Source organism: Paramisgurnus dabryanus, chromosome 8, assembly GCF_030506205.2.
Source record: "Paramisgurnus dabryanus chromosome 8, PD_genome_1.1, whole genome shotgun sequence".
NCBI classification, from domain to species: Eukaryota; Metazoa; Chordata; class Actinopteri; order Cypriniformes; family Cobitidae; genus Paramisgurnus; species Paramisgurnus dabryanus.
The window spans coordinates 16,159,169-16,175,951 of NC_133344.1; the positions used below are offsets into that span (position 1 = coordinate 16,159,169).

Consider the following 16,783-nt stretch of genomic DNA (forward strand, 5'->3'; position numbering starts at 1 on the left):
TCGAGAAGAAATTATGTTTTTTGAGGAAAACATTGCAGGATTTTTCTCATTTTAATGGACTTTAATAGAGCCCAACATTTAATACTTAACTCAACACTTTAACAGTTTTTTTCAACGGAGTTTCAAAGGACTATAAACAATCCCAAACGAGGCATAAGGGTCTTATCTAGCAAAACGATTGTTTTTATTGACAAGAAAAATAAAAAATATGCACTTTTAAACCACAACTTTTCGTCTAGGTCAGTCCAGCGTGACCTAATGTAAATGCATAGTGACGTAGGGAGGTCAAGTGTTACATATTTAAAACGCACATTTGCGTACCATTGTAAACAATAAACTGACACAAAGACATTAATTAGTATCAGTTGACATACAACAACGTCGGAACGGTCCTCTTTCAACACACTTGTAAACACTGGCGCGGAGTTTTGCGTTCGTCCTCTGTGACGTCATGATGTATTGCGTGGGGTCACGCTGGCGCATCACGACCGGATCTAAATGAGAAGTTGTGCTTTAAAAAGTGTATATTTGTTATTTTTATTGTCAAAAATGACAATCGTTTTGCTAGATAAGACCCTTATGCCTCGTTTGGGATCGTTTAGAGTCCTTTGAAACTCCGTTGAAAAAAACTGTTAAGTGTTGAGTTAAGTGTTAATTGTTAGTGTCTATTAAAGTCCATTAAAATGAGAAAAATCCTGCAATGTTTTCCTCAAAAAACAGAATTTCTTCTCGACTGAACAAAGAAAGACATCAACATTTTGGATGACATGGTGGTGAGTAAATTATCTGGATTTTTCTTTTAAGAAAATGGACTATTCCTTTAATGTCGCTCTGAAGCATAAGGTAATCAAGTCTTATAAATGTTGGGTTTGATTAAGTAAGGTTATATTTGATGTTCAAAACGAAATTGTTAGTCATAGATGTTACAGTACGAGTCCAAATACGATGGTGTGTTAACCTTACAATCTAAAATGATTTTTCACAATGTATTGACAGTACTGTTCTGCATTTGTACACGACACTGTTGTCATGTGCTTTTTATGTCAGTAAAGGCGGTAACAAAGGGTCACGTGGATATTAACGTTATTGACAGGAGACTGCACTGCCCTGTGTCAATGTTTTGAATGGCAATTTTCTCACGATTTACAAGTAGTTGAAAACATTACAGATATTGATAGAAATCAGTTGGACAAAATATATGGCCTAGTGGTTTTTGGATATTTTACCATAAATATCTTACAAATTGCACCTTTAAATGGGTGCACCCAATAAAGTCTATTAATTAATTTGGATGTTTTGGTCTTGTCAAACAGTGCACTGTATAAATGGTAAAGGAACTATTTCGGACACAGCTGTGGTCAACCTGTATGTTCCATCTGGGTTAATAAATTAATCGTTTCTTTAGATTTCCTTATTGCAGATAGGAAAGTATCTGTCATAAAAACACTTTCTCAAATGGTATCACTTTTTTTAGGTGTAGTTGGACCCTCAGGTCCATGTGGAAAGCATGGTCCGGAAGGTCCTCCGGGGCCTCCTGGTGCACCAGGCCCTAATGGAAACATAGGAAACCCTGGCCTCAGAGGTTTGAATATTTAAGGAATTCACAGCCAAATTGTTGATGCCTTTAATTTAAAACTACAAAAGTCATATACTTAATTTAAATTCAGCTGATCTTTTGATAGTCAATACTGTATGTCTGTTGTTCACTTACAGGACCTTCAGGGCAACCGGGGCTACATGGGCTAAATGGCCTGAAGGGGATCAAGGGTGAAGTGGGGTCCAGGGGTAAGTGATATTTGCATTGGGGATGGGGTTTAAGTTAGGACCTTGTCATCCTTCTGCAATGAGGAAGATATTTGCATTGTGTTTGTAAAGTTTTGTTATTACCTGTTTGAAATATTTTCATGCTTCTATTTCTCTCTCTTTTGTTCTTTTTTTAGGGTTAAGTTTAAAGGGTGACGCAGGACCTACAGGACCAACAGGAGATAGGGGTATTCGAGGGGATCCAGGGTTGCAAGGCACATCACAACCAGGTATCCCCGGTCCTAGAGGACAGCATGGGGTTCAAGGTACGTCCAGCGCATAGACTCTTGAACTCTTTTAAGAAGACTGAGGGCAGTGGATTAGAATTAAAGATTAGGGTTTTATTCTGTTTAGGTTTAGGAGAGCTGCTTTACTAATAAGGGACATATCATAAAAATTTGACTTTTCCATGTTTAAGTGCTATAATTGGGTCCCCAGTGCTTCTGTCAACTTAGAAAATGTGAAAAAGATCAACCCAGTAACTTAGTTTTGGTAAACCATTCTCTGCAAGCATGTGGAAAAAATAGCTCCCCTTGTGATGTCAGAAGGGGATAATACAGCCCCTTAATCTGCACTGTCCAACCACAGCACTGCCATTTAGTGCAGAGAGAAAGAGAAGAGAAAAAATAATTGACAGCACAATTAAGTTTCAATTTTAACAAACCACCAAATGATCTGTGTTTGCATTTCATCAGCTCATTTGCATTTTAAAGTGGACACCCACAAACATTTTTGCTTACACCTACAAAGTGGTAATTTTAACATGTTTTAATAAATTATCTATATGATATTTTGAGCTTAAACTTCACATTTGTACTCTGGCGACACCAAAGATTTATTTTACATCTTAAAAAAGTCTCACATTAAATACAAAAGCTGTTGTCTGTTTTGTAATTATACCATTGCATGGTGGTTTTGCACAGTACTGTATATGTATAACTAAATACTAATTTTTCTCTACAGGAGAACCTGGTGTAACAGGTCCTCCAGGTTTACCTGGCGAGGAATGTAAAAAGTATGTACCTGGACAATATGGAGAACCGGGTTACCCTGGACCAGATGGACCACCAGGTGTGTTTTTTTTTTTGTAAAATAATTTTTAATACATAAATATGTTTGCTTTACGTTAGCTTTGTGATTCCAGGGCTCATCGGAGAGATGGGAGAGCCAGGCAGCGTGTTCACAATTCGTGGTGATGAAGGTGACCCAGGCCCCCCCGGGCCACCGGGTTATAAGGGAGCCAAAGGGTACAGTGGACTCAGTGGAGCCCCAGGATATCAGGGCCCAGAAGGTCCAAAAGGTAATTAAAAAAAATATTACGTATACAATGTAATGTAATGTAATGTTCCCTGCCAATGACAAGTTTTTACGCAAACCATATTGCTGCTATTATCCACCAGGTGGCGCTCTTACCCAACAATAAAACACTAATGGATCCACTGATCCAAAAAACAGTATAAACTCTGTGTATGTTTTGATCATCATTCTGAATCAGATCTCTAACAAACGTTCTTTACAAAAATGCAATTATATCAGCTTTTTGTTCAAATGTGGTATTTTTAAAGAAATCTACTAAGAATTTGATAGGTGATAAAATGGGAACAAATGAAGGTAGGATAAAGCAAAGGGTCTGTTCTTTCATTTGATACAGTGGGAAAAATAAGTATTTTTTTCAGTAAGAGGATTTCAAAGTGTGCTATTGACACAAAATGTCCACCAGATGTAGTATCAAGCCAAATATCAAATTCATACAAAGAAATCAGAACATTTAAGTATACAAGTTGAGTCATAATAAATAAAGTGAAATGACACAGGGAATAAGTATTGAACACATGAAGAGAACAAGGTGCAAAATGGCATAGAAAGCCAGGAGATCAACTGAAATCTGTCAGTATTGAGAGAGAAACCCTTCAGTACTAATTGATATCAGCTGTTTTAGTCCTAATTGATGGCCTATAAAGGCTTCTCATTACCCAGGAGGCACACAGGAAAGACTTCATGATGGTTAAAAGCAAAAAACTCTCAAGATCTTCATAATCTTATCGTTGAAAAGCATTTTGATGGGAATGGTTATAGGCGCATTTCCAGAATGCTGAATGTTCCTGTGAGCACTGTGGAGGTCATTATCTGGAATGGAAAGAGCATCACTTTACCTTAAACCGGCCATGATCAGGTGCTCCATAGAAGATTCCTGTCCAAGGAGTCCAAAGAATAATCAGGAGAGTTCTCCAAGAGCCAAGAACCACTCGGGCAGAACTTCAGGAAGACCTTGCATCAGCTGGTACTGTTGTTTCAAAGAAAACAATAACCAATGCACTGAACCGCCATGGCATCCATGCACCCTCACCACGCAAGACTTCATTGCTGAACAAAAGGCATGTTTTCAGCAAGGGGTACTGGCAGACTACATATTATTGAAGGCAGGATGAATGGAGAAATGTACCGGGACATTCTGGATAAAAATCTGCTGCCATCTACCAGAAAGCTGAAAATGAAAAGAGGGTAGACATTTCGGCAAGACAGTGATCCCAAACACAAGGCCAAGGAAACAATGACGTGGTTTCAAATAAAGAAAATCAAGTTGCTTTAGTGAGAGAACTGAAGATCAAGTTCATAAAAGAGGCCCAAGAAACCTTCAAGATTTAAAGACCATTTGTGTGGAAGAATGGGCCAGAATCACTCCTGAGCAATGCAGACGACTGGTCTCTCCATACAAGAGGTGTCTAGAAGCTGTAATCACCAACAAAGTCTTTTCTACAAAGTATTAAATAAAGTGTGTTCAATACTGATTCCCTGTGTCATTTCACTTTATTTATTATGACTCAACTTGTATACTTAAATGTTCTGAATTCGATATTTGGCTTGATGGCTACATGGTGGAAATTTTGTGTCAATAGCCCACTTAGAAATCCCATTACTGATATAAATGCTGATGTGTCAAATTCTTGTTTCCTCGCTGTACATTGTATGTTTATATATTTAAGAAATACATTTTCTGAAAGACATTTAACAATTGTGAAAATCATAAAAAATGCTAGCGCTGGCTGGCAACTTAAAAAATAAAACGCTGGCTGGGAAAGCGGTTAAAGATACACTCGCAGTCTATCCAGTATGTGGTAACGTTCACTTTCCAGCAACTTTATAATATACATCATTCTATATGTAATCGGCACAGGTGAAAAAGGACAATCTGGACCTATGGGCATTCCAGGACCCTCTGGCCCTATGGGTAGCTGTGGTCCCCCAGGACCCTGTGGTGTAAAAGGAGACAGGGGAGATCCAGGTCAGTACGACCCCTCAAAACATCGATTTGACTATTTCACTGCCATCTTATGATTCAAGTATTTCTCTCATTGTACACTTGTAGGTCAGAAAGGAGACCCTGGGATTGTTAAAACTCCTACATCTCCTTGTGCTGCTCCACGCGGACCTACTGGTCCCCGTGGGCCTCCTGGCCCGCCTGGAATTCAGGGTCTGCCCGGACTAAGTGGCAGAGAGGGCCCAAAAGGTATAACTGCATTCACATGTGCAAACTTTTACTTGAGAGAGAGAGAGAAAGAGCAGAGTTTCAAATAAGTTTGACTGTACACCTGTGTGTGCAAAACAATTTGTTACTGCCACTTTAATTTCAATTTTTGAAATGACCTCACTCAGTCCATACTAAAGATATGAAGGTTATATTTTCAAAAAAATGTTCTTTACATTATGTACAATGATTTTATGTAGAGTTTTGTTATGGTACATCAGTACTGATTACAAATAGAAAAAATAAACTTATTGTAATGACCTGCGGTGTGTTAAGTGACTGATTTAAACCTGTTTCTGCTTAAGGTTTGAAGGGATCAGCAGGGGCTCAGGGATCCTCTGGACCACCTGGTCAACCAGGATTGAATGGACCACCTGGAGGCAATGGAGATACAGGCCCAAGAGGACCGATAGGCTTTCAGGGTCTGTCTATAAAATGGACATTTAAACGTTTATAACATTTAGTTTTTGTATATAGCATCTGTCAACTCTCCCGTTTTTCCCAGGATTATCCCATATTTTACCATTCTATCCCACCATCATCCTGTTTTAATATTTTCTTGTATTTGTCCCATATTTTTAATCTTTCTATAAAAAAATCTCACTGGCTATACTCTGGCATTATTACACAGTTTGTCCATTCAATTTCTCAATTTCCAGGACTCCAAGGACCCCCTGGTGATCCGGGTCCTCCTGTTGAAGGTCCGAAGTCTACTTCTGGATTCCTTCTGGTGATGCACAGCCAGTTAGAAACCGTGCCTTCTTGTCCCAACGGCCTGACCCAGTTGTGGGAGGGATACAGCCTGCTTTATCTGGAGGGTCAAGAGAGGGCGCACACACAAGACCTGGGTATGGGGTTAACACACACACATTTTATAGAATAACAACATGTACAAAAGCTTACACAAATACTTTGCGTGTATTCCTCAGGCCAGGCAGGTTCATGTGTGCGCATTTTCAGCACAATGCCGTTCTCCTGTTGCAATATGCAATCGTGCGACTACGCGAGCCGCAACGACAAATCCTATTGGCTGTCCACCACGGCTTCCATTCCCACGATGCCTCTGGAGGGGCCAGAAATTCGGCCGCACATTAGCAGATGTGTCGTATGCGAAGCCTCATCGCCAGCCATTGCAATACACAGTCAAGACGCATCTGCACCACAGTGTCCACCCAGCTGGAGAAGTCTCTGGATGGGATATTCATTCCTTATGGTAACAGAAGTATGGTTTTGTTATAAGCTTTTAGTCTAGATGGCATTTTTTGGCATCATGATGTGACATAATTTCTGTGTTCCAGCATACCGGATCAGGGGACCAGGGTGGCGGACAATCTCTGACATCACCAGGGAGCTGTTTGCGGGACTTTCGCAGCCAGCCGTTTGTGGAGTGTCAAGGTCCGCTTGGCACATGCCATTATTTTGCAACAATCTACAGTTTCTGGCTGACTAAAGTGGGCACGGACCGTTTCAACCCTATCCGACGCAGTACTATACTAAACAATGAAGCCGAACAGCGCAGTAGCGTCAGCCAATGCAACGTCTGCATGAGAATCTGATGACCCCTTACCAGACAAGTGAACTACCATGAGAATGCACATCAAGAGGTCAAGGGATTGAGATTCTTTTATTCGGAAAGGAAAATAATTGACCTAGTTTTCAACCATTTTTGTTGAACTACAGGCTGTGAACTTGATTTTTTTTTTAACTGAATTTATTCCCACAAATAGCAGAGTCAGACGTGTTTTCTTCTTTAAATCTATTTTCTTTACATTTGTTGCTAGAAAGACAAAGAGAATCATTTGCACAGATTGCTATACACCAGTGTTCATTTCTCACTTGGTTTCTTGTATCAACTATGTCGTCTTCTCGTATCGTCTACACTGTGTGCACATCGAAAGCATAAAAATTCCTTTAGGGACCCTGACACAGACGGTGCTTAGCAGCAATAAAGGGCCCATTGGCGTAGCTTGACATTTGAGTTTGGGGCGACTGGACTGGTCTATCATAAATTCTGTACTGGGACATGTGCCACGATTTAACACACAGGTAAAAGAAAAGAATCAGGAGCATAATTTATACTATTTTTTTTAATAATATTAATACTACAATCAGTGAAATTAAAAAGTATTTTTGTTGTGGAATATAACTTATTTGATAAAAATCCTATTAGCCAATAGGGGCCCTGGTCCTCTGCCCCCCCCAAACTCCACCTATGAAATAGCCGTTATTCACTTTCATTAAGAGGCTGTTTAAACCTGGTATTAAGATGCGTTTTTGTCTATCAGATGACAAGTGGACAGGTGTAAATGGGGTGTGAAACATTTTGAGCTCATCCACTTTAAACAACATTCAGAGGTAGTCGAGAACGCACTCGACCGGATTGCTTTTGTGTAGATGCGCATGTGGTACCGAGCACAATGATCTTACATCAGACATGACTTCTAGCACAAACCCACGGTGCACCCACGCCTATAAGCTTTCATTGATAAAACTTAAGCAGTTCACTGCAAAAAATGACTTTCTTACTTATTTTTTATCTTGTTTTTAGTAAAAGTATCTAAAAATTCTTAAATTAAGATGTATTTAGATGTAAGTCTATTTTTTAGAAAAAAATATAAAATTTAAGTAAATTAGTGCTTAAAAAAGCAAAAACAACTGCGAATGGAATAAGAAAAAAATTCTTAAAATAAGTTTACTTTTTTTCATAAACACCTAATTCAAGAAAATTTTTCTTATTCCATTGGCAGATTTTTTGCTTGTTTTAAGCACAAATTCGCTATAATTTATTATTTTTTGTTTAAAAACTAGACTTAAACTTATTTTCCTAGGTAATTTTGCTCATCAAGAAAATACATTTAAATTTAAGAATTTTAGATATTTTTACTGAAAACAAGACAAAAATGTGCACTGCAAAAAATGACTTTCTTAAATGAAAAATTCAGCAAAAATTATTTTTATTCCATTGGCAGATTTTTTGCTTGTTTTAAGCACAAATTTGCTATAATTTATTATTTTTTGTCTAAAAACTAGACTTAAACTTATTTCCTAGGTAATTTTGCTCATCAAGAAAATTGATTGATTGATTTTATTTGACCACTTAAATATAAAATATGAAACAGTACTCCGAATCATACATTTAAAATACATAAATAATCAGGGATAACACAATAAAGCCCAAAGACTTATTTCCATTGTGGTCCCTAAATACATTTAAATTTAAGAATTTTTGATATTTTTACTGAAAACAAGACAAAAATGTGCACTGCAAAAAATGACTTTCTTAAATGAAAAATTCAGCAAAAATTTTTTATTCCATTGGCAGATTTTTTACTTGTTTTAAGCACAAATTCGCTTAAATTTGATATGTATTGTCTAAAAAAAAATAGACTTATTTTCTTATTTTCTAGTGCATTGCAAAAAATGGGGTAAGCAAATTTTCTTAAATATTTTCTTGAATTTATTGTTTAAGAAAAATCTTCAAGATTTTTTGCTTACCCATTGGCTTGTTTTATGCACAAAATCACTTAAATTTTATATTTTTGGTCTAAAAACTAGACTTATTTTCTTGGGTCGTTTTGCTCATCAAGAAAAAGCATCTTCATTTAAGAATTTTTAGATATTTTTACTGAAAACAAGACAAAAATACTAAGATTTCTTTTTCTTGAAAATAATTTTGTACAGTGTCATATAAGACAATTTCAGCAAAAAAGGTCTTATTCCATTGGCAGGTTTTTGGCTTTTTTTAAGCACGTATTCGCTTAAATTTGATATGTTTTGTCTAAAAACTAGATTTATTTTCTTAGGTAATTTGCTCACCAAGAAAATACATCTTCATTTAAGAATTTTTAGATATTTCTAATGAAAACAAGACAAAAATACTAAGTAAGAAAGTAATTTTTTGCAGTGTGTTTCTCAGTCTCATCTATTTATTAATTTTTTTCATTTTGCACACCACCCCGGTTGAAAGTGGACAAAAGAGACAGATTTACATACCAGGTGTAAACGTGAATGTGTCTCTCTTTACCACTTTTGAAACAATCGACCAAAAAGTATCTTAATACCATTTTATAAACCGCCCATAAGAGATGCCAATTCAGACACAACCTAAGTTAATCACAGTCAGTATAAAAGCACATTTGTATGTTTTTATGCATTTGGCAGACACTTTTATCCAAAGTGACTTGCAGTGCATTCAAGCATTTTGTTAACAGCATAAAAGATGGTGGGTTCATCCCAGAGGACACACGTATACCTAGTGATTAAATGTATACCTTGTAATGCATTGCAAGTTGCTTTGGATAAAAGTGCCAAATGCATAAATGTAAATGTACTATGTGTATTCCCTGGGATTGAACCTATGACCTTCGAGCTGCTAATACACTTACCAAGTGAGCTACAGGAACACAGGTGTTACTTTATAACTGTTAATCAGCTTTGAGTGCCTCTGTCTATAAAAATCCCAAAAATGTGTGTTTTATTTTCAACCCAAGCATTGCATTACTACTTCACAACCATTTATCCAAATTGACCACAGTGTTTACAAGCACCTGCAGTTGCTACTAGAGATGCACTGATAAATCGGCCTATAATCGGTATCGGCAGATAAAAGCAATTGTTCAAACTATCGGACAGATTACATCCTGGCAAAAACACATCAGAACTTGTATTGTGTGATTAACAGAATTTCTGTTTTGTACACTCAGCACTTCTAGGATTTCATGACAATAATTTAAAACAAAAAGTAATAAGCCAAACTATCGGTATCGGTAGGTGTTTTTAGCATCAAAATATCGTTACTGACTCAGAAATTTAGTATCGTATTTATTGGTATCAGATGATGTCATTCCAAGTAACCAAATATCGGTATTGGCTGAAAAATGTAGTATCGTGCATCCCTAGTTGCTACCACCATGTTCAACAGTAGATGAGCCAAAAAAGTGGGTTTTCTTAACCATCATCTCAGGTATTTAATGCCAAAGGAATCAAAATCCTTTATCGAGGTAGCAAAGATTTCATTAGTGAAGCGATATGGTTGTGAATGTGGTTGGTTGAAGGGCATTCTAGACTTTATATTTTACTAAATACTTCATCGAGGCCCGAAGTACTGTCTAATCTAGTGGGACAAGCAAGTTGCAAGCAATGTTTTCCTTTATACTCATTTTTCTTTGTTATTTGTGAATTCCCAGTCATCAGTATTGAACACTGGATAACCTTCTTTGGTTTGTTTTACTTTATTTCTATAAACATTTATAGATCTTGCTATCTTAACTAACTTAAGCCATTTAAAGAAAACTAACACCCTCAGTATTCCAATGTCCATGTCCATATAACATGGAAACTGAAGTCCTTTAATGTTTTGAGCATTGGATATTCATTTGTATGTAAATATGATTGCACTGTTAGAAAAACAGCTTTGCTTTATATTTTTTACTAAATTTCAAGAGTATTTATTTAGCTAGAAATGATCTTGGTGCTATTTTTTGAGGATAAACTAACTTAACCAATAAGTCATTTGTTCCCTTTTAAAAGTAAAGATTATTATTGGTCTGGTTAGGAATCCAGTTTATTGTGTTTGAAAAAATATCTGAAGTACTGTACCATCACAACTAATATTGAAGACATGCATACACTGTAAACAGCAATAAAACAGGAATGCCTGATTTTTACTTTAAACTATCAGATTTCAATTTTATTGTATATTAAATGTCTAATAAAAGTTTAGTTTTTTTCTAATAATATGCAATAACAAAAGGAAAAACATACATATAATAATCCACTAAAGTAAGACAATCTGCATAAGGTAAACATCATTTTTATATAGTAATTATTCTAGTTTAACCAGATATTTTCTGACTGTAAACCAGACAGTCTACCTGTTAATGGATTATAAGGACAGTATGTAGCTGTTTATTGGCACATCGGTGGCACGTCCTGGTATTAAAATGATACAAGTGTACACTCGGCCCAGTAATGGTCGCAAGTTAAATGGTATAAGCACCATCTTCATTCATTTCAATGTAACTCAATGTCACTCACACTAACACACTGGATACAAGCATTCCTATTGAAATAAAGACTATTGGTGGACTGTTTGAAAATTGTATTTACTTAAAAAAATGGAGTGTTATACGTCTGGTTTGTCCAATCAGATATGAACAGTCAATTTTTATTAAAAAAATGATTTTAACTCACATTTTTCTGGTGTGTATAAAACTTATAAAAGGAGCACCTATTGTCCGATTCATGTTTTTAAATTTCCTTTGTTGTGTAAGTGCGTATTAGTACATGTTAACGATATGCAAAAGGTACAAACGAATGACGCGAGTTATCGTCTCCAACGTAAATCTCTTTTCTTGGACTACAACAAACACACAGATTGGAGGCAACAGACAGTTTATTTCCTAGGATTGGTGATGTAGACAAGACCGACATTTTCATAATTTCTCCCCGCTTCGGACTCACAGCCTGTTTAGCAACCAAATCTTTCGAAATGGTAAGGGGTGTCACGTTTCCGGCTGACGTCAGAGGTATTCAGACCAATCACAACATACAGGTTAGCTGGCCATTCAGGGACACAGCGCTTTTCAAATACATGCGTTCTAGGAATAGAGTAAAATCTGGAGCTACAAAAATGTACGGCTTATGGAAAATAATGTGTTTTTAGCAATGAAATAGGTAATCTTTAAAATGTTTACATTTGTATATACACGCCATTGCATTTGAGGAATACTTTTGTTTTTCCCAGCTAACTGTTAACATAAATAATATGTTAAGTTTAGTGATGGGAGAAACGAAGCTTTTCGAAGCTTCGAATCAATTGAACCAATTGCTTCGAAAATTGATTCAGTTGTTCGAAGCAGTTCGAAACCCATACACATTGGCGAACCCTGCTGGTCAAAAAAGTGTATAAGCAGATGTGTCCAAACATTTTACACTTTTTTTTACAAAAAAATAGCAAGATTTTTATTAAAATATGTTAAAAAAATTATTTAACTTAATTAAGACATAGTTAAAAGTATTATGTGTTTTTAGTTTTATTTAGGGCAAACAAATGAATAAAACTAACTAATTATGCATATTTTGGTCATAAAATCTGTCTATAAACAAAAAGTAGACAACATGTCAGAAGGATGAATGTTTTATGAACTTTCATAATAAAACTGACCCGAGTTCACCTAAACTTATTAGACACTGGTCATGAGATCAACTCCCCCTAGTGGCCAACCATCGGATTTTCGAAACGTTTCGAAACATTTATGACGTAATGAAGCCTCGTTTGCTAAAATCACGTGACTTTGGCCAGTTTGAAACAAGCTCCGAACCACTGATTCGAAACAAAAGATTCGTAAATGTTTCGAAGCCTCATGAAGCAGTGCTTCGAAAACGACCATCACTAGTTAAGTTTTTACTAAGACAGGTCAGTTTAGGGATACACAATAAAGTAGCAGCTGCAACTTAGTCCAATACAAAAATAGAAAATAATTGAAGGCAATGAACAACGAGCCAGAAAAACTATTTATTGTTTGCTTACAAAAATATACTGAGAAGTGTTTCCTGAGAAGTAACAATGTAGCAAAAAACAATTACATTCAAGCAAAGAAAAATACAAATGAGTAAGAGTTGTTGGCAGACAGACGATTTTTATATTACACACATTAAAATGACAAATGAAGGAATGTAAAGTTTAAAATCATACATCATAGATGCACTAATACAAGAGTCGAACCCTTATCGACTCCACTGCAGTTATGAATACAGGCAGCTTTATTTCAAACGTGCCACACATTTAGTAAGATTCTGTACCAATGCAGATCCAACAGTGACATCATCCAGACCATTTCTTGCAATGACCAATCAGCACCTCACTTATTTTTGCATAGGTTATCTTGCACCACCTTTGTTGTAAACAATTTAGCTTTATTATTTACATTATCTAATAGATGCTCAGCGGGTAAATCTTTGAAGTCGACGCAAGCGGACAACTTCAGGGATTGGGTCAGAGTATACATTTGATGAACTTGTTTGCTCAGAGGACCCTATAAAAAACACAACAAAACCATACATTGCATGAACTGGTAATATCACAAACACATCAATTATCTTTAACTGCATAGCTCAATGGTAGAGCAATGTATAAGCAGTGCAAAAGGTCATGAGTTCAAACCCAGGAATCATTTCCTTTCTCTGCTCTCAACTTGTATCACAGAAGATTTACCTGTGTTGTTTAGACTGGCCCCGATGGCAGCCTCGTTCTGTTCCTCTTCTGACAAACCAGCTGGATGCTGACGGGGTGCAGAGGGCATGTCTGTGTTATATGGGTCCCTGTAGGGGGCGCTATTGTGCCTGGGATTAAATGACTGCTGACCATAATAAGAGTTTGGAGAATTTGGCATCCTAAATCCACTGGATCCTGTGGACACCGGTGTGGAAGGTGGATTGCAGTTATTATGTCAACAGTAAGTAATCATTTAATGTCTCAAAATGTTGAATTTGACAAGATTTCTTACCTGACGAATTGAATGTCCGCCGGCTTCCAAAGTTGCTATCCGATGTCACAAAATCTGAAATTCCAGAAACAGCAGTTTATGTAGCTGGAAGCATTTGTTGATAGATGAAGTGTTCTTAAGCAAGCTTGTTTAAGGAATAATTCACCCAAAAAATTAGATTCTGTCATCATTTATTTATCCTTAAGTTTTTCTGCTGAATACAAAGGAAAATATTTGAGCAATGTTTGCAACCAAAACGTTTTTGAGCACCATTGACTTTCATATTATTATTTTTTCATACTATGGAAGTTGATGGTGCTTCTGCTTTATGACACAATTTTCAAGACAACGACACATGCAGCACGGTGTTGTGTTTACCAGCACATGTTTTCATGAGACTCTTTAGGGGTCCTTTCGTGTAGAGCAGTCCAACCAGAATGCCAGACAGGTGTCCAACAAATGAGGTGCTTTAACAACAAAAATGCATGATAAATAATACAATAATGTTTTTTGTGTTTGCGTCATATGGTAAGCGTCTTATATACCCTGGGCACAGGATATGGATGAGGACCAACTCCGCCCAGCAGGCATAGCGACTGGCAATAGGCACACCCATAATGTAAGAAGTCCTACCCGATTCATAATGATTATGTACTACCTTTAGGGCAAACAGAACACCTGAAACAAATCATAAACAAAGACATTTGAGGTAAACCGGTCCATGAAATACATTTGTGTTTTAAATATCGAACATACAATCTCTTTCTGTATGCAGACGTCTCTTTGAAGCAGACTATTATAATATTATTATTATTATATAATAATATTATTACATGGCTTCTTACGCACTAGATGGAGCTTATGAAATAATTTGCTTATTTTAAAATTATTTGCTTTTCGTTTAAAACATAACAAAAGTTTGTGCAAACACATTAAAAACTATTATAAACTTTAACTAAAAAGCAGTTTGTGTCATATATATTCTGAACTATTCTGAGCATTTTTGTAATAACATACAATGAGGAAAATAAGTATTTGAACACTCTGCTACTTTGCAAGTTCTCCCACTAAGAAATCACGGAGGGTCTGAAATTGTCATCGTAGCTGCATGTCCACAGTGAGAGACATCATCTAAAAAAATCCAGAAATCACAATGTATGAATTTTTTACTATTTATTTGTATGATACAGCTGCAAATAATTATTTGAACACCTGAGAAAATCAATGTTAATATTTGGTACAGTAGCCTTTGTTTGCAATTACAGAGGTCAAACATTTCCTATAGTTTTTCATAGGTTTGCACACACTGCAGGAGGGATCCACACAGATCTTCTCCAGATCAGTCAGGTTTCTGGCCTGTCGCTGAGAAACACAGAGTTTGAGCTCCCTCCAAAGATTCTCTATTAGGGTTTAGGTCTGGAGACTGGCTAGGCCACGCCAGAACCTTGATATGCTTCTTACAGAGCCTTGGTTATCCTGGCTGTGTGCTTCGGGTCATTGTCATGTTGGAAGACCCAGCCTCGACCCATCTTCAATGCTCTAACTGAGGGAAGGAGGTTGTTCCCCAAAATCTCGCAATACATGGCCCCGGTCATCCTCTCCTTAATACAGTGCAGTCGCCCTGTCCCATATACAGAAAAACACCCCCAAAGCATGATACTACCACCCCCATGCTTCACAGTAGGGATGGTGTTCTTGGGATGGTACTCATCATTCTTCTTCTTCTTCCAAACACGTTTAGTGGAATTATGACCAAAAAGTTCTATTTTGACCACATGACTTTCTCTCATGACGCCTCTGGATCATCCAAATGGTCATTGGCAAACTTAAGACGGGCCTGGACATGTGCAGGTTTAAGCAGGGGAACGTTCCATGCCATGCATGATTTCAAACCATGACGTCTTAGTGTATTACCAACAGTAACCTTGGAAACGGTGTTCCCAGCTCATTGACCAGCTCCTCCCGTGTAGTTCTGGGCTGATTTCTCACCTGGATTTTTTTTTTAGATTCTGTCTCTCACAGTGGACATATACCTACGATGACAATTTTTAGACCCCTCCATGATTTCTAAGTGGGAGAACTTGCAAAATAGCAGGGTTTTCAAATACTTATTTTCCTTACTGTATAGTAGCAGAATAAATAATTCAGCTAAATCAGCATATTTTATCAGCATAATACTAGTTGTTTTTAAACAATTATTGTATTTATTGTTTACTGGTAGTTTCTATGAAAAGTTTTACTGGATGGATGTGTGGATACAGATATCAGATATTTGCCCTAAAGGATATCAGTGCACTTGCGCCACATACACATTCAGCTCTTGTGTGTGGATTATGGTTAAAACAAATGTTTTGTAGAGATTTACTGTGTTTGTACCAGGTATTATGGCAACCCCTAACTGCACAAATTATGTCGGTCTTCCTGGATTTCATAATAAACATTAATAAACATTAAAAAGCCAGTGAAAACGGCACACTCGTGTCCCTCGCAACACCACTACCATTAGCTTAAGTGGCTCACCGAAAGTCTTACACAAAGGAGCTCAAAGATGGCGGCGCCCACATTTATTTCAAAAATAAGGTGTAGGGGTAATAAGATGTAATAGTATGTGACATTATACGTGACCCTGCCTGGGAAAACTGAGCTAAAGTCCTTTTCAGTGTGTACTGTTTTCTACATAAACTCATCTTACATGTACAGAATATAATTGGAAAAATAATCTTGATATTTATAATATTAACTGAGTAAAGTCATGTCAAAGACTGAAATCTTTGCCCTGGACTTCACAGGGAGGGTCACATATTTTACACTAATGCAAACCCACAAAATGAAGGCATAGGCTCACCAGAGAACCCCACTGCACACTGTAAACTGTACGTGGTATCTTCTGTTATCTGGGTCAGTACCACCTCCAGGAGCAGGTAGACCAATCCTTCGAGCAGAGAGAAGACGCAAAGCAGATATGCGA

General features: G+C 36.9%; 2 protein-coding genes across 2 annotated transcripts in view; one reads left to right on the top strand and one right to left on the bottom strand.

Moving 5' to 3' along the window:
- Positions 1-7,786, top strand: part of col4a4 (collagen, type IV, alpha 4) — a 58,568-nt gene extending 50,782 nt beyond the window's left edge. The window contains exons 38-48 of the mRNA XM_065280675.2: positions 1,475-1,582; positions 1,714-1,785; positions 1,941-2,069; positions 2,767-2,874; positions 2,948-3,103; positions 4,979-5,086; positions 5,171-5,311; positions 5,635-5,751; positions 5,989-6,177; positions 6,259-6,542; positions 6,628-7,786. Of these exons, the coding sequence (XP_065136747.1) occupies positions 1,475-1,582; positions 1,714-1,785; positions 1,941-2,069; positions 2,767-2,874; positions 2,948-3,103; positions 4,979-5,086; positions 5,171-5,311; positions 5,635-5,751; positions 5,989-6,177; positions 6,259-6,542; positions 6,628-6,885 (1,670 nt within the window). The 3' untranslated portion in view covers positions 6,886-7,786. The remainder of the gene's footprint in view (positions 1-1,474; positions 1,583-1,713; positions 1,786-1,940; positions 2,070-2,766; positions 2,875-2,947; positions 3,104-4,978; positions 5,087-5,170; positions 5,312-5,634; positions 5,752-5,988; positions 6,178-6,258; positions 6,543-6,627) is intronic.
- A 5,040-nt stretch (positions 7,787-12,826) lies between these two features.
- The window catches only part of LOC135770838 (rhomboid-related protein 4-like), a 7,684-nt gene continuing 3,727 nt past the window's right edge, over positions 12,827-16,783 (bottom strand). Inside the window, exons 4-9 of the mRNA XM_065280679.2 lie at positions 16,661-16,783; positions 14,361-14,493; positions 14,194-14,282; positions 13,837-13,890; positions 13,545-13,739; positions 12,827-13,365 (exon numbers count right to left, since the gene is read on the bottom strand). Coding sequence (XP_065136751.1) covers positions 13,274-13,365; positions 13,545-13,739; positions 13,837-13,890; positions 14,194-14,282; positions 14,361-14,493; positions 16,661-16,783 — 686 coding nt within the window. The 3' untranslated portion in view covers positions 12,827-13,273. The remainder of the gene's footprint in view (positions 13,366-13,544; positions 13,740-13,836; positions 13,891-14,193; positions 14,283-14,360; positions 14,494-16,660) is intronic.